Source organism: Rhinatrema bivittatum, chromosome 3, assembly GCF_901001135.1.
Source record: "Rhinatrema bivittatum chromosome 3, aRhiBiv1.1, whole genome shotgun sequence".
In the NCBI taxonomy this organism is placed as follows: Eukaryota; Metazoa; Chordata; class Amphibia; order Gymnophiona; family Rhinatrematidae; genus Rhinatrema; species Rhinatrema bivittatum.
In genome coordinates this window covers 227,166,626-227,184,715 of record NC_042617.1, presented here as the reverse complement: position 1 = coordinate 227,184,715, position 18,090 = coordinate 227,166,626, and the positions used below count along the sequence as shown (strand labels likewise).

Here is an 18,090-nt window from a genome sequence, read left to right as displayed (position 1 = left end):
CGTTGAGTAAAAAAGAACTTTCTCCGATTAGTTTTAAATGTGCCACATGCTAACTTCATGGAGTGCCCCCTAGTCTATTATCTGAAAGACTAATAACTGATTCACATCTACCCGTTCTAGACCTCTCATGATTTTAAACACCTCTATCATATCCCCCCTCAGCCGTCTCTTCTCCAAGCTGAAAAGTCCTAAGCTCTTTAGTCTTTCCTCATAGGGGAGCTGTTCCATTCCCCTTATTTTGGTAGCTCTTCTCTAAACCTTCTCCATCGCAATTATATCTTTTTTGAGATGTGGAGACCAGAAATGTACACAGTATTCAAGGTGCGGTCTCACCATGGAGCAATACACAGGCATTATGACATTTTCCATTTTATTCACCATTCCCTTTCTAATAATTCCAAACATTCTGTTTGCTTTTTTGACTGCCGCAGCACACTGAACAGATTTCAATGTGTTATCCACTAGGACGCCTAGTTCTAATGCTTCATTAGTATCCTATGAAGATACCTCTCTGAACCATGCACTGGTGAGAGACTGTCTGCTTTCCCCTTTGTTCTAGTTTAAAAGTTGCTCTATCTCCTTTTCAAAGGTTAGCGCCAGCAGCCTGGTTCCACCCTGGTTAAAGTGGAGCCCATCCCTTCGGAAAAGACTCCCCCCTTCCCCAAAAGGTTCCCCAGTTCCTTACAAAACTTAATCCCTCTTCCTTGCACCATTGTCTCATCCACGCATTGAGACTCCGGAACTCTGCCTACCTCTGGAGACCTGCGTGTGGAACAGGGAGCATTTCAGAGAATGCTACCCTGGAGGTTCTGGATTTCAGCTTTCTACCTAAGAGCCTAAATTTGGCTTCAGGAACCTCTCTCCCACATTTTCCTATGTCTTTGGTGCCCACATGTACCATGACAGCCAGCTCTTCCTCAGCACCGTCTAAAATCCTATCTAGGTGAAACGTGAGGTCTGCCACCTTTGCACCAGGTAGGCATGTTACCAGACGATCCTCATGACCACCACCCACCCAGCTGTCTACATTCCTAATAATTGAATCACCAACTATGACCTAACCCTTCCTTCCTTGGCAGTAGCCCTGAGAGAGACATCCTCGGTGTGAGAGGATAATTCACCATCTGGAGAGCAGGTCCTTGCTACAGGATCATTTCCTGCTGCATCAGGTTGATGTTCTCCGATCATGAGACCTTCCTCCTCCAAGGCAACACCAGGGCTGCCAGACTGGAGTTGGGACTTGACTACTGAAGGTCTCATCTATGTACCTCTCTGTATGCCTCAGCTCCTCCAGGTCTGCCACTATAGCCTCCAGAAATCGGACTTGCTCTCTGAGAGACAGGAGCTCTTTGCATCGGATGCACACGTACAACAACTCACCAGCAGGTAAAAAAATCATACATGTGACACTCGATGCAAAAGACTGGGGGGGCCCCCCCCCTCTTGCTGCTGGACTGCTGCCTTCATCTTAAATTTGTTCAGTTCCTAGTTAAGTTTTAGTTTGCTATGGGTGTAGGATTGCATACAATTAGGGTTTTTTAAATGTATGAGTGTATTCACTAACAGGCCGATACAGAAAAACACACGGGAGAGCTAGCTAGCGTCCGCTCTCCCGGTGCATGCACAGGCCACTCTCCTGGGCGCGCGATTCAGGAGGGTGGCCTATGCAAATTAGGGCCCACGGTAAAAGGAGGCGCTAGGGACACTAGCGCGTCCCTAGCGCCTCCTTCTTGACAGGAGCAGTGGCTGTCAGCGGATTTGACAGCCGACGCTCAATTTTTACGGCGTCGGTTCTCAAACCCGCTGACAGCCACGGGTTCGGAAAACGGAAGCCGGCATAATTGAGCGTCCGTCTTCCGACCCGCAGGCCGATTTTTTTTTTTTTTTTTTTAAATTTTGGGGCCTCAGACTTAATATCGCTATGATATTAAGTCGGAGGCTGTACAGAAAAGCAGTTCCGGCCGAAATTAACGCCAGTCTTTGAGCAGGCGTTAATTTCTGAAAGTAAAATGTATGGTTTGGCTGCAGATTTTACTTTCTGTATCGCGTGGGAATAACTAATAGGGCCATCAACATGCATTTGCATGTTGCGGGCGCTATTAGTTTCGGGAGGGTTGGACGCGCGTTTTTGATGCGCTATTACTCCTTACTGAATAAGGAGTAAAGCTAGTGCATCGAAAATGCGTGTCCAAACTTAGGCTAACAGTGCGCTCCACCGGAGCGCATTGTACTGTATCGGACTGTATATATCTGGTAGTGACCTACAAGAGAATGATCAACTCTTGATAAGGTGTGGGAAATTTCTAAAGTTAAAAGGCTGATTTTTTTTTTTTTTTAAAGTGTGAAAGAGATACCTGCCTATAAATTAACAAATGTTCTAGGGATGGGTGGGAGAAGGGGAAATACAAATACACAAACTTCTGTTTGTTTCCTTTTTTGACTAACTATTTAAAACAAAACATACAGACACACTAAATACGGTAATATATCCCAATAGTTTACTTCTCCTCAATACTTAAGTTTTAAAAATTTAACTGAATTTCAGTTATTCTGCAAATTCTGTTTAATTTTATTTTTAGTATTATTTACTAAATTCTCACCGTTTTATATTTTTTACTTGCTTTACCACTTTACTGGTTTTATATTTTTCATTTTATTGTATATTTGGTTTTATGTGTTACATGTAATTTTGATTCATTTTTTTGTATAATGCCTTGATTGTCTGGAAAGAAAGGAGATTCATCAAATCAAATTTCGCTAGTTTAACAAAAAACCCACCTTCTTCAAAAGAACATAGGGAGAGACAGGGAGAGCTAAAAGCTCCTGAAGTATTGTTAGTCTGACCCCAGCAGATGGCACTATAGCCATCTAGTACAAACTGGTTTGCGACAGCAGAATATAACATTTTTTAAGTCATACCTGAGAGAACAGAGTGTCATAATCTCTGTATGATGAAGATCCTTTTTTGTGTGATCTTTCAGTGTGTTCAATATCAGAATCAAAACTGTAGTCAGAACTGTTGTCACTTGAAGGAGAATTATGCTGTAAAACAAAGATATACATATTTTTGTATAAAGTTTAATTTTATTATGTAGAAAACCTCATAGTAACATACTAAAATAGTTAATTATGGCAGAAAAAGACCCACTTGATCCATACAATCTCACCAACAAACTTATTTTCTTTTTTAGGGTAGTAACTGCTGCTCTCTGCAGGTTACCCCCATGCCTTCTGTTAAGGGTAGTAACTGCCACTCCATGCAGGTTACCCAGTTAACACACGTGTTTACAAAATAAATTAGTGCCAAATAATGCAGCTCATAGCAAAGAGACAGCAAAATATTAAGAATAGTGCTACAACATAGGTGAAGAGCAATTGCGATCTTGATTCACAAACGTGGTACCAGGGAGAAGGCTGGTAACTACAGGCCAGTTAGCATTACCTCAGTGGTTTGAAAATGAATAAAGAATCTGCTGAAGGAAAGGATTGTAAACTATCTACAATCTGGTGGATTGCTTGACCCAAAGAAACCTATATTCACCAGAGGACGGTCCTGTCAAATGAACCCAGTTGATTTTTGTGATTCGGTGACTAGAGAATTAGATTAAGAAAGAGCACTCAATCAGGCTGATGCAATATCAGTACGCGGAAAATAGGCACTCATGACGGAGTACCCGCTTGTTAATTGAGCAACACTTTTCCTAACCTGACTACCAGTACACTTTTTTTTTTTTTTTAGGATTCTCCTTTTTCGGTTCCTCTGACTTGTCGACAGGATATTAAGTCAGAGGAAGTACAGAAAAGCAGTATTTTCTGCTTTTCTGTAAACTTTTTAGGCTCCTCAGAAATTAACACCTGCCCCGGAGCAGGCATTAAATCTTGAGGATAAAAATGTGCATGTCCAATCACGTGTTGAGCCGTGCACTGCAGCCAGCACATGGTTTTGCATCGGCCTGAATGTGGTTTACTTGCATTTTAGCAAACCTTTTGATACAGTCCCACATTAAGAGGCTCTTAAATAAAATAAGAAGCCTGGGAGTGGGTCCCAACATGGTGGAATAGATTACAAACTGGTTGACTGACAGGAGACAGCAGGTAATGGCAAATGGACTCTAATCTGAAGAGAGAACATTAAGTGAAGTCCTTCAAGGATCGGTTTTGGAACTGGTTATGTTTAATACCTTCATTAGTGATACTGCAGAGAGGTTAAAGGGAAAAGTTTGTCTTTTGGCAGATGATACCAAGATCTGCAACAGAGTAGACACACTTGAAGGAGCAGAGAGAATGAAAAATGATTTAAGAAAACTTGAAGAGTGGTTGAAGGTTTGGCAACTAGGTTTCCATGTCAAGAAGTACAGAGTTGTGCACATCAGGTGCAGTAATCCAGTTGAGCCATAAGCAATGGGGGATAAAATACTTACGTGCACGGACCGTGACAGGGACCTTGTCTGGAGATCTGAAGACATCAAAGCAGTGTGACAATGTGATGGCTAAAGCCAGAGGGATGCTGGACTGCATAGAGAGAAGAATAACCAACAGGAAAAAAAGAAGTGATATTGCCCTTGTACAGGTCTTTGGTTAGGCGTCATTTGGAGTACTGTGTTCAGTTCTGAAGACCATACCTCCCAAAGGATAGAGAAAGGATGGAAGCAATCCACAGAGGGCAACCAAAATGCTTTAAGGTTTGTATTCAAAGACCTATAAGGAAAAGGGTGCAGGGCAAATGATACAGACCTTCAGATACCTGAAAGGCTTTAATGATGCACAAACATCAAATCTTTTCAAATGGAAAACTGTAGAACCAGAAGTCTAAATATGAAACTCCAAGGGGGATGACTGAGAACCAACATCAGAAAATATTTCTTCACAGAGAGAGTGGTGGATATCTGGAATGCCCTTCCAGAAGAGGCAGTGAAGACAAGAACAATAATGGAATTTAAAAGGACATGGAATAAGGACTGCAGATCCCTAGAGGCTGGGAAAAAAGAAAGAGTAACCTATATTAACTTTAGGTGCAACATTTTGGATTGGGGGTAAACTGCAAGGAGCAGCAGTTACTATCCTTAACATAAGGCTTGGAGTGTCCAGCATAATGGTGGGATGACCAACTCGCACAATTGAGGCCATGAATTTGTGGCTAGGTTGTGGCATAGAGCAATTTATGAGACACTTTCGCATTTGCAGCCCAATTAGCCTTAATGCTTTTGACGGAAGTACAACATCGCTCTCCACTTTGATGACAGGGAAATTGGATTCAGATGATAGTCAACAGTGGGCCTCAACTTTTATGATCCGGGGTACCTATATGCAAACATTTGGTAAAAAGCATTATGTAGCACAGGACTGCTTTTATAGCCAAGTCCAAAAGCAAAGCATGTTCAAGCAGCATTGTTTGAATTAGTAAGGTTTGCCACCCTGTAAAAATGTTGCTGGCAGTAATTTTGTTATGGGTTTGACAATTGCTTGCTTTTGATTGTAAATATTACCAACCTTAAAAACATAAGATTTGGGGAAACCTGCAAAGCAGCAGTAACTACATTTATCAGAAGGCTTGAGGAAACCTGAATGGCTCAGCAGTTTCTATCCTTAACATAAGGCTTGGGAATAACCTGCACTGTGCGGCAGTTGCTACCCTAACAGAATGGGTGGGACTTGCATAGAGCGGCAGTTGCTACCCTTGACAGAAGGCTTGGGGTTGGTCAGTATGGAGTGGCGGGTGCCATCACATATAGCTTGCTGGGCAAACTGAATGGGCCATTTGATCTTCTTCTGCCGACTGTCACCATGTTACTATTTAATTATTATACTAAAGATGTGGCCGCTGTGTCGGAGGCCTCTGGCCCGCCCCACCCCTTTTTGCAAGCCCCGGGACTTACACATGTCGCCAGACCTTTTTAAAATAGGCCCAACGCACGTAGGGCTTTTAAAATCCGGCCCATTATGTTTTTCCTTTGTTTTTTTTTTTTTTAACAGCCTGAACCAAAACAGGCCCAAGGCGGGAATGGGGTTGGGTTCTACACCTCAGACATACTCCATGGGCCAGACAGTTCAAAATTCAGTTTCACATCAGGAACTCCTGGCAAAAAGTGATATGTGAATATGTGGAGAAAAATCCCATTTCACAGCTTTGCTTCTGACACAGTCATAGCTCTAGCACTGTAAGCCTTGACATGTCCACCAGGCCCTGGTCCTTCTGGGCATAATTCACAAACCAAGAGAAATAGAGCTCTTGGCTATGGCCATTCCAGGTTTACTGATATCAAAGAGAAAACCTGAGTGACTATCTGGTGCTTCCGACCACTCCAGATAGAAGGCTACTATGGATCACTTGTATCCGAATATTAACGGAAGATTGCTTTTACAGACTTCCGCATGACGTTAAGTAATGAGAAACATGTGTAAAAACAACTTACTAAGAAACAACCTTAGAGCGCTAAGGAAAAGCACTAAGGTCTGGGACAGATAGACCCCTCTTGCCAAACTGATTACTAAAAAAATGATGACCTTTCAGTCAAATACTATGCTGCACAGAGCTCAGAGACTCAAAAGAATTTCTGAAAACTGGACGAACATCATACTAAGATCCCATAAAACAGCGGAAAGCTCAGCGATGAGCCTGCCCCATATAAAGGGTACAACTAAAGCCGCATGAAGGAGGACTCATCTTCTACCTGGTGGTGAAAGTACCAATTTCACCAAGGTAAAATTTAACAGCATCGATTATCCAGCTGACTCAGAGAAATGCAGAAGGCAATTAAATAGATTTAATGTGTAAACAGGGGAAAGGATTCTAGAAAAATAGAAACATGATGGCTGAAAGAACCTAAGACCCATCTAGGCTGCCCATCTGCCTAATTAAGTAAGCTTTATAAATTTCCATCACTACTTCCATTTATCCCATGCTTTCTTAAATTCAGAAACTATTTTTGTCTCCACTACCCTCTCTGTTAAAAAATATTTCCTAAGATTACCCCCTTTCACCCTCATCCCATGACCCCTCATTCTAGAGCCTCATTTCCATTGAAAGAGCCTTGCCAAGCATCTTTCTGGCTTTTGCTGTCTCTTATTCCACCTGTTTGGCCACCTTAAAATCATGAGATACAATCACCCCCAGATCTCGCTCTTCTGTCATGCATAGAAGAATTTTACCCCCAATACTGTACCTCTTTTTTTGGGTCTCTGCATTTTTTAGCATTAAATCTTAGCTTCCAGACCTTAGACCATTCCACGATCCCTGCTCATGTTTTCCACGCCCTTCCTGGCTGTCCACCCTGTTGCAGATTTTGGTATCAGCAAAAAGACAAACCTTTCCTGACAATCCTTCTGCTATGCTGCTCACAAATACTGAAAAGAACCAATCCAAGGACAAATATCCGAGGCACACAGCTAGTAACACCCCCTCCTCATAGGAATAGAAGAAACATTACTTGATAGATCCTGCAGGGCTATCCCTCTGGCATCCAGACTAAGAAAGCCCAAAACCAATGTCAGGCTACAGTAACAGCCCCTAATCCATACAGTTCAACCTTGGAGAATTACCCAACTAGACAGAATCCCTGAGGAATATTTCCCCAAGGAGATTTAACTGAATCTATCTCAGCCAACAGGGAGCAATTGTAAAAACCAGATTGCAGTGCTGGAAATCATCAAGTCACAACACAAAGAGCGACGTACAAAAGGCTTTATGTACAATATGTATATCTGTCTGAGAATATTGTATATATAATAACAGCAGAAGTGTATAGGCACATGGATATACATGATAAAGAGATATATGCAAACCAAGTAAGTCACATAAGTAAAAAATACAACCATTATTTTGTTCAGTAATAGACTCAGTAATTAGTTTGATAATTAAGCTCAAGTTCCTTATCAAGTCCCCTTTCTAATAAGTAGTATAGCCTCATGTCTATGTTCACTGGGACTTGGCAAAAGATTATTTCTCCCCCAGATGAGGATTTACAGCACTAGGCTCTCAAAGGGCCTGATTTTAAAAAACATTTAAACAATTAAATTGGGTTTTACACATGTAAATGCACTTTACCCATGTAAGTGTACTTTTGAAAATTGCTACAATATATGCCATTGAATTGTCCATAGGATATTCATATGTAAGTGCACTTTACGCGCGTAAATAGCTTTTCAAAACTGCTATAATAGTATGTTACATTTACACATGTAACTTCTTTTAAAGTTACCTCTTTAGCTGTTGCACTCACCGTCAGCAGAACTCCCATGCGGTTCCATCTGGCCGGCAAAGCCTCCGTGTTCTGCCCAAGTCTCTGGCTGCAGCGGCCTGCCTTCCCGGTTCGACGCCACTCACACTCTCGGACGCCAGGGCCTCCTTGGCCTCGCCGGCGCATGGGACGCCGCCAGCTTCCGGCCCCGCCCGGGGTTCCCCCTAGGCGTGCGCACGCAGCACCAGCCACTATTTAAAGGGCCTACGGCGGGAAACCTGCGCCCGCCCTGGAGAATGACATCTTGGGCCTATTTAAGGCTCCCTCGGGCCATACCCAGACAGCTTGGCAACGAGTCTCCTGCATTGCTTCCTCTCGGGATCCTGCGCTTCTCGTGGGAAGTCCTTCTCGTGCGAAGTCCTTCTGTTCCAGTACCTGACTCCTGTTCCAGTGCCTGGTCCTTGTCCCCTGCTTCCTGCCTTTGAACCTTGGATCGGACTTCACCTCACCTGCTAGCCCCTAGCCCGTGGCCTTCAGTCTGTACTACTCCTGGCCAGCTGGCCACCTGCCATCTGACCTCGGTCAGACGCTCGCCTCTCTGGCTTGTTGCTGGCACCTGGACTCTGGCCTGACTTTGCCCTGCCAGCCTGCCATCTGTCCTCGAACCTTATGCCGATACATCTCCTTAGGTGCTCACCTAAGACCAGGCGGTCCCGGTACCCAAGGGCTCAACCTGTAGGGAACGTGGGCTGGTATTGGCGAAGCTCCAGCTGGCCCCTCTCTTCCTCCGGCCTCGCCTCCTCATGTTGGGGACATGCGGGGTTTTCCCTCTCAGGTAGCGTCAACCCCGACTCATGCTACGGGGTCCACAGTCCACGCCATGGTTCCTACAGATTGCCAAGCCCATGGTCCTGGCGGAGACCTCTGCTCTGCAGGCCATACCAGGCTTAACTCCAAAAAATACTAGAATAGCGGAAGGTGCTGGAGTCCCTCGCCTCGGCAGTGGAGCGGCTTGGTCAACATTTAGATTCTACCATTCACCTGGGTGCATCGGCTCCCACGGTTGCGGGCCTTCCTGTCACTTCGCTGACTACACGACCAATCCTGCCTCTCCCAGTGCCTCCACGTTTCGCCAGGGATCCCCAGCACTGCCGCGGCTTCTTCAACCAGTGCCACATGCACTTTTGTCTCCAGTCAGCACTCTTTCCTGATGACCTCACTAAGACCATGTATATCTTTTCCTTGTTGGATGGCAAGGCCCTGGCCTGGGCCTCTCCTCTCTCTGGGAGTGCGCCAACCCTGTGTTGCAAAACTTGCAGGAATTTCTGACACTGTTTCGTACAGTCTTCGACGATCCAGGACGCCAGTCTATCTCCAGTTCCTCATTACTGCAGCTACGCCAAAGCTCCCGGTCCCTAACGGACTATGTTATCGAGTTTCGCACCTTGGCGTTGGAACTTCACTGGGGCGAGGACTGCCTACGCTTGATCTTCTTGGACAGCCTGGCCCACCAGATTAAGGACAAGCTTGCGGCCCGTGAGCTACCCTCATCTCTTGACAACCTCATAGATCTAGCCGGCCACATAGATCGCAGATTCCAAGAGAGGACCTGGGAGCTACAAGTCTCTAAAAAACCTTCTCTAGCCCCCTGGAGGCTCCTACGTTCGCCCTCTCCCAAACAAACTGCTGGGGCTGGTAAGATTACCTCCGAAGAGCCCATGCAGTTGGGTCTAGGTCGATTGACCTCTGAGGAATGCCTCCGATGCCGGCACTCCAGACTTTGTCTGTACTGCGGAGAGGCAGGGCATCTCCTGGCTCAATGCCCTGTACGTCCGGGAAACGCTCGGGCCTAGGTCACGTTGGGGGACTATCCCTGAGCCTCACATCTCCTGATCCCCCACTCACTCTTCCGGTATCCCTAGTCTTAGACAAGTAGGATTTCCACGCCCTGGTCCTGGTGGACTCCGGCAATTTTATCCTCAAACAACTGGTCCAACACCTCCGGATCCCTACTTGCCTTGCTCCGGTGCCTCTCGTACTTTCCTCTATATCTGGGGAGCCCTTGCAGGGCAAAGTTACCCATACCACTGTTCCAGTCACACTCTGCACCGGTGCCCTTCACGTAGAGACGCTGGTTTTCCACGTCATCAACCGGGCTATCCATCCCCTGGTGCTCGGCTTGCTGTGGTTACGGAAGCATTCCCCGCAATTTGACTGGGCATCCCTGCAGTTAGCTCAATGGGGCCCCTCATGCCACACTTCTTGCCTGAAGTCGCCGACTCCCCAACGCTGCCTTTCCACGGCGCTGCTTCCTGCCGGATTGCCATCTCGCTATGCCTCCTACGTGGACGTCTTTTCCAAGCAAGGAGCTGATTTTCTGCCACTGCACCGCCAATACGACTGTGCCATCATCCTCCTGCCTAACACAGAACCTCCTCAGGGCCGGGTCTATCTCTCATTGAGACCAAGGCCATGTCAGAGTACATGCAGGAGAATTTGGCCAAGGGTTTCATTCATAAATCATCTTCCTCCGCGGGGGCTGGCTTCTTTTTTGTGGCCAAGAGATGGGTCACTCCGCCCCTGTATAGATTACCAGGGCTTGAACGCCATCACCCACAAGGATCGCTATCCCCTACCTCTTATTGTAGAGTTGTTCAACTGTCTGCAAGTAGTCTGGATCTTCTCCAAACTTGACCTTTGTGGGGCCTACCTCCTCATTCGTATTCGGGGAAGGCGACGAATGGAAGATGGCCTTCGATACTCGGGACGGGCACTACGAGTATTTAGTGATGCAATTCAGAATCTGCAATGCCCTGGCCGTCTTGTGCTTGCTGTACAGCACAAATGTGCTGTACAGCAAGTGTACAGCACATTTGTACACTTGCTGTACAAATGTGTCTATTTAGATGACATTTTAGTTTTTTCCAAGAATCTCCAGACCCATTGCCTGGACGTCACTCGGGTAACTCCAACGCCTCCGAGAACATAGTCTATTCGCCAAGCTGGAGAAATGCTCATTCGAGAAGGAAAGTCTACCCTTCCTAGGCTATATAGTCTCTTGGTACGGATTCTGGATGGATCCGGAGAAACTTAAGAGTATCTAAGATTGGCCCCAGCCTACGGGCCATACAACGATTTCTGGGCTTCGCGAACTATTTTCGTACCTCTATCCACAACTACTCCAAGTTAGTGGCCCCGCTCTCAACCCTGACTCGCAAGGGCGCAAATCCCAAGCAATGGCCTCCGGAAGCCGTAGTGGCTTTTCAACGCTTAAAGGCCACTTTCCTCCAGGAACCTTGTCTTCGGCATCCTGATCCACTAAATCCTTTCGTGGTCGAAGTTGATGCTTCCTCTGAGGGAATAGGGGCAGTACTCAGCCAGCATTCCGCCACCAGCACCCTCCACCTGTGCTCCTTTTATTCTAAACAGTTCTCTCCAGCAGAAGAAAACTATGGGATCAGCGATAAGGAGCTCCTGGCGATCAAGCTCACCTTCGAAGAATGGCGCCCCTGGCTCGAGGGGTCACAATACCCCATCACCGTATATACAGATCATAAGAATCTACAGTACCTGCAACAAGCCCAGCAGCTGAACCCTGTCAGGCCCGCTGGGCCCTATTCTTCACCCGCTTCGACTTCATAGTTCACTACCGTCCCGCAGCCAAGAATGTCAAGGTAGATGCCCTTTCACTGCTGAGGATGTCAACAAGCCTCCTCAACATATTATAGATCCGGCACGAGTCCTCCTTTCCGCCACCACTACCATACCTCTGGAGAAGACAGTGGTTCCTCTGGAGAAGACAGTGGTTCCTCATAGGCTCCGCAACAAAATTCTTCACTGGCCCATGATTCCCGCACCACGGGACACACCCTTGCCTCTGTTCTATGATTTTACAGGTGGCCTACGATACGGACGGATGTTAAGGGCTACGTAGATTCTTGCCAGGTCTGCGCCCAGCAGAAGCCCCTGATGGGTCCACCTCCGGGCTTGTTACAACCACTACCTGCTCCCACGGAACCATGGTCACATATAGCCACAGACATCATCGTGGAATTACCACCTTATGAAGACAAGACTATCATCTGGATAGTGGTTGACCGCTTCTCTAAAATGGCACACTTCATCGCCCTGGCCTGTCTTCCCACCGCTCCACAGTTGTCACAACCTTTCGTACAGCATGTCTTCCATCTCCATGGTCTCCCGAAACATGTGGTGTCCGACCACGGAACTCAATTTACAGCTAAATACTGGAGGGCCCTCTGCCAAAAATTCGACATCACCCTAGATTTCACTACAGCATTTCACCCGCAAGCCAATAGTCAGGCTGAAAGAACCAATCGGACTTTAAAGCAGTTCCTCCGCAGCTGCGCCAACCTCCAACAGAACGACTGGGCCTCTTTTCTCCCTTGGGCAGAGTTCGCATTGAACTCCCATTTCTCCGCGGCCACCAAATCCTCACCTTTTCAGCTGGTCTATGACAGACAACCTCTTCCCTCCATTGCCCATGTCTCTGATGGTACCCTCTCCAGCAACCCAGCTGACAGCTCAGGAACTACATTGTCTATGAGAGCGCATTCAACTCCTCCTCCTCCAGGAGGTCCGTCAAAAAGCCAAGAAGACAGCTGATGCCCACGGGAGGCCTGCCCCTCAGTTTAAACCTGGTGAGAAGGTTTGGCTCAGTACCCGCCATATCCGCTTCAAACTTCCAACCATGCGTTTAGCTCCATGCTATATTGGACCCTTCCATGTGCTCCATCGACTGGGTCCGTCACCTACCAGCTGCAGCTACCTCCATCCTTAAGGATCCACAATTCTTTCACTCCTCTCTCTTAAAACCTCTGGTGCTGTCTTGGCCATCGCGACCTCAACCTAAGCCTCAACCAGTAGCCGCTGAGGATGACTCCACTTACCAGATGCTCGAAATCTTGGACGTGAGGAAGAGAGGTCACAGGTGGGAATATCTTCTAGCCTGGGAGGGCTTTGGCCCTGAAGAGAATTCCTGGGAACCTGCTACCAATATACTTGATAAGGACTTGATCAGGCAGTTCCACTGCTCCCATCCAAGGAAGCCAAGGCCCCAGGGGGTGGGGCTCTAGAGAAGGGGGTACTGTTGCGCTCACCATTCGCGGAACCCCCATGTCGACTCCATCTGGCCGGCAACATCTCCGTGCCCTGTGAGTCTCTAGCTGCAGCGGCCTGCCTTCTCGGTTCCACTCCACTCGCACTCTCGGATGCCGGGGCCTCCTCAGCCTCGCCGGTGCATGGGATGCCGCCAGCTTCCAACCCCACCTGGGATTCCCCCTAGGTGCTGGCCGCTATTTAAAGGGCCTGCGGTGGGAAACCTGCGCCTGCCCAGGAGGATGATGTCATCATCTCGGGCCTATTTAAGGCTCCCTCGAGCCAGACCCAAACGGCTTGGCAATGAGTCTCCTGCGTTGCTTCCTCTCGGGATCCTGCACTTCTCGTGGAAGGACTTCTGTTCCAGTACCTGACTCCTGTTCCACAATAAAGCTCTGGAATTTGTTGCCAGAGGATGTGGTTAGTGCAGTTAGTGTAGCTGGTCCAGGGTTTGGCAAGATTTCCGAGCCAAAATCCTCTCTCTCTCTCTCTGGACAAGGCCACAAGTTAGTATAACCCATTTCTTTAGGAGGTTCACATGGAAGATTTAGGCCTTCATACCTTTATCCCGTTGGGCCATCACTGGAATATCTTCTCCACTACCTCATAAAGGCCTTGCCAGCAGGTAACTAATTTACTTTCTGAAGATGTAAGATGACGAGGACCCAGTCTCTGGGCACGAGGACCCATTGAACAGCGGATGAGTTATATTCCTGGACTTAGGCATCCTGGGCCATCTCCAAGCATAGTAGTGCAGCATCTCCCGTTCTTCTTAGTCTTTCCTGCATCTGGATAATAAATTTGACCAGGTTCTGTCCGGAGGTGAGGTGAGGTGAGGTGAGGTGAGGTGAGGTCCTCCTCCCAAGTCTCGAGCGGGTTACATATTTAGGATCCCTCTCAATCTTCTCCCATATAGTAATTCAAACAGCGAAAAGCCTGTTGCGGTCTGGGGGACTACCTCGATTACATATAATAAACTAGCCGTTAAGCCCATAACAACAGGCTACATTAACATTTTTTTTCTTCGGTCCATTTCCTTACCCCTCATTCTCTCCCCCTAGTCTCCTCCCCCTCCCCTCCCTCTAGTCTCCTCCCCCTCTACTCCCTCTAGTCTCCTCCCCCTCTAGTCTCCCTCTCCCCTCCCCCCCCCCTCCCCCTCTAGTCACCCTCCCCCCCCTCTAGTCACCCTCCCCTCCCCTCTCTCTCCTCCTCCTCTAGTCACCCTCCCCTCCCCCTCCTCCCCCTCTAGTCACCCTCCCCCCTCCCCCTCCTCCTCTAGTCACCCTCCCCTCCCCCTCCCTCTCCTCCCCCCCTAGTCACCCTCCCCCTCCTCCCCCCCTAGTCACCCACCCTCCCTCTCCTCCCCCTCTCCTCCTCCCCCCTAGTCACCCACCCTCCCCTCCCTCTCCTCCCCCTCTCTCCTCCCCCCTAGTCACCCACCCTCCCCCCCTCCCCTCCCCCCTAGTCACCCACCCTCCCCTCCCCCTCTAGTCACCCTCCCCTCCCCTAGTCACCCCCCCCTCCTCCCCTAGTCACCCTCCCCCTCCCTCTCCTCCCCCTCTCTCCTCCCCCCTAGTCACCCTCCCCCCTCCCTCCCTGTCCTCCCCTCTAGTTACCCCTCCCCTCCCTTCTCCTCCCCTCTAGTTACCCTCCCCTCCCTTCTCCTCCCTCTAGTCACCCTCCCCCTCTCCTCCCCTCCCCTCTAGTCACCCTCCCCTCTAGTCACCCTCCCCTCCCTCCCTCCCTCTCCTCTCTCCCCTCCCCCTCTAGTCACCTTCCCCCTCCCTCCCTCTCCTCTCTCTCCCCTCCCCCTCTAGTCACCCTCCCCTCCCCCCTCCCCTCCCCCTCTAGTCACCCTCCCCTTTCTCCTCCCCCTCTAGTCACCCTCCCCTCCCCCCTCTCTCCCCTCCCCCTCTAGTCACCCTCCCCTCCAGTCACCCTCCCCTCTCTCTCCTCCCCCTCTAGTCACCCTCCCCTCCCCCCTCTCTCCTCCCCCCTCTCTCCTTCCCCTCCCTCTAGTCCTCCTCCCCCTCCCTCTTCCCCTTCTAGTGTCCCTCCCCCTCCCGTCTCCCTCCCCTTCCCTCTTCCCCTTCTAGTGTCCCTCCCCCTCCCGTCTCCCTCCCCTTCCCTCTCTCCTCCCCCCAACTCTTCCCCTTCCCTCTCTCCTCCCACTCTTCCCTCTCTCCTCCCCCCACTCTTCCCCCTTCCCTCTCTCCTCCCCCCACTCTTCCCCCTTCCCTCTCTCCTCCCCCTCTTCCCTCTCTCCTCCCCCCACTCTTCCCCCTTCCCCCTCTTCCCCTTCCCCCTCTCTCCTCCCCCCACTCTTCCCCCTTCCCCCTCTTCCCCTTCCCCCTCTCTCCTCCCCCCACTCTTCCCCCTTCCCCCTCTCCTCCCCCCACTCTTCCCCCTTCCCCTCCCCCACACTCTCTCCCCCTTCCCCTCCCCCCTCACTCCTCTCTCTCCCCCTCTCAGCTCATTCACAACCCCTTCGGATGGCGCAGACAGAAGATCTCCGGGGGAGGTCCCTCCCTCCCTCCCTCGCGCTGCCGCTACTGCTCCTCGCCAGAGGCCCGTGCCGCCGCTGCTCCGCACCTGAGGTCCGTCCCTCCCTACCTCCCTCCCTCCCTCACGCGCGCCGCTACTGCTCCTCGCCACGCCAGAGATCCCTCCCTCCCTCGCGCGCGCCGCCGCTACTGCTCCTCGCCGCGCCATTTTTTTTTTTTACAGGCAAGCTCTGACCGACGTGCTGCCCGCGCATGTGCAGTAGAGTTGCTCTCTACTGCGCATTTGCAGCATGTTGGTCAAGCTTCATTTATCTAGTACATAGCTCAACAACAAATCCCAGTTGTTGCCATCTTCTACAATAAGCTTCTTCAGCATATGCTTGAGGGTTTTGTTAAAGTGTTCTACCAGCCCATTAGTTTGTGGATGGTAAATTGAAATCCACAGGGTTTTCATTTCCAGCAAGATGAAAACTTGCTTCATCACTCTGGACATAAGTGAGGTCCCTTGGTCAGTTAATATTTCCTTAGTCTCACCCAGGAGATCTCCACCAAGATCATCACTACCATTTGTTTCTTCATATTCCACAGGGGATACTCTCTGGATACCTGGTAGCATAGTCCAGGATGATTAAAATGTGTTTTTTCCCCTCGGCAGGACCTTTCCTGGTGTCTTACTATGTCCACAGCAATCCGTTTAAAGGGTGTTTCTATGATAGGCATTGGAACCAGGGAAGCTGCTCGAACCCGAGCAGGTTTAGTTAGCTGACACATAGGGGAGGACTGAAAATAGTCCTGGACTTGCCAGTATAAACAAGGGCAATAGAACTGGGCCAGGAATTTTTTTGCATTTACTCCTCCCCTCCGTGACCTCTAGGAAGTAGTTTTGGGCTAGTTGCAACATTTGTTGGCGATAAGGCTGGGGTGCCAAGAGTTGCTCACAAGTTTTGCCCTCTAGATTCCCTTTTGCTACTCGGTATACTAAGTCCCTGTTCAATATAAAGAAGGTGAGAGTTGTGTTACTACCATTAGCCCCAGGGACTAACTCTCCATTCTTGGGCAAGCTTAAAGTTACTCATCTTCTCTTTGGGCCTATCAAAAGTTACTGAGGTTTACCTCTCCCTCCCACTCTGGGAGGACAACTATGGGATCCTGAAGGATTTGGGGACCTTGCTTTAACTAAAAGCAGCCATCCATACTAGCCTCTAAGAGCTATGAATACTTATTTTTCTCTTACCAGCATTGTCTACAGTGTTTAGGTATTTTAGAATCTCTAATGTTTAAGTCTAGGTCTTCCAATGGGAAGACTTCCAGAAACTACGTTTCATCACTGTCAGAGCTAGTTGGACCAGTCGTAAGCTGGTTTCACAGAGTCTCAAAGTCTGGAAAATCATATCCCAATACAATGAGTTATGGAAACCAGCTTTCTTTTTTTTTTCACCTGCAATTCTTTGTTGAATATGTTTTCCATATTACAATAAAAAGAAAAATTTATATTACAGCAATCATAATTCTAGAAATTTACAGGAAAATCATACATAATGTCCTATATCATATAAGAGATAATAAAAGGGGGGGAGATTCTAGGAAATAACAGGAAAAATATATAAAAGTAAAGGACAAGGAGAGTTGCAATTCAATGATATTCTAGCCTAAGTTATTTCACCAAGCTAAGTAACTATCTCCCGCTCTGCAGCTGCCATTCTGCATTTTTATCTGATATAAAGTTCTCCATATGAGTGGGGTCAGAAAATAAAAACTTGTTTGATTGATAAGAAATATGGCATTTACAGGGAAATTTCAAAAAGAAAAAGGCTCCTAAAGCCAACACTTTACTTTTCAAAGATAGGGAATGTCTTCTATGAGCTTGGGTAGCTTGAGAGACATCAAGAAAAACATACACTTTCTGCCCACAAAAGAAATATCCTTATTTCTAAAATATTTTGCAAGAACTAAATCTTTATCTTGTTCAGCAAAAAAAGATACAATTAACATGGACCTATTAGTAATTACATCAAAAGATTCTTCCAAAAAAGTAGAAATACCAGGACTTTCAGCAGATACTTAATTTTTACTCTGATTATCATCCACTTTCCTATTACTAGGCAAATAAAATACTTTTGAAAAAGATGGCAAATTCTCTTCCTGAATAAAAAATGTTTAAAGAAAAATTTAGTTTAACATTTCCACTGCTGACAATCTATTATAATCTATTACAGCTCTCAGACTACCTGGAGGAACATAAAATCCTCTACCCTTTCCCAGTACGGCTTCCGTAAATCATCCAGTAGAGA

At 47.9% G+C, this 18,090-nt stretch overlaps 1 protein-coding gene across 2 annotated transcripts in view; it reads right to left on the bottom strand.

Moving 5' to 3' along the window:
- Nucleotides 1–18,090, bottom strand: part of ZC3H6 (zinc finger CCCH-type containing 6) — a 645,204-nt gene that overhangs the window by 463,331 nt on the left and 163,783 nt on the right. Inside the window, exon 3 of one of the 2 annotated variants that reach the window (XM_029594264.1) lies at nt 2,920–3,042. In XM_029594264.1, coding sequence (XP_029450124.1) covers nt 2,920–3,042 — 123 coding nt within the window. Of the gene's footprint in view, nt 1–2,919; nt 3,089–18,090 lie in introns of those variants that run through there. The other variant, XM_029594263.1, reaches the window with a different exon arrangement.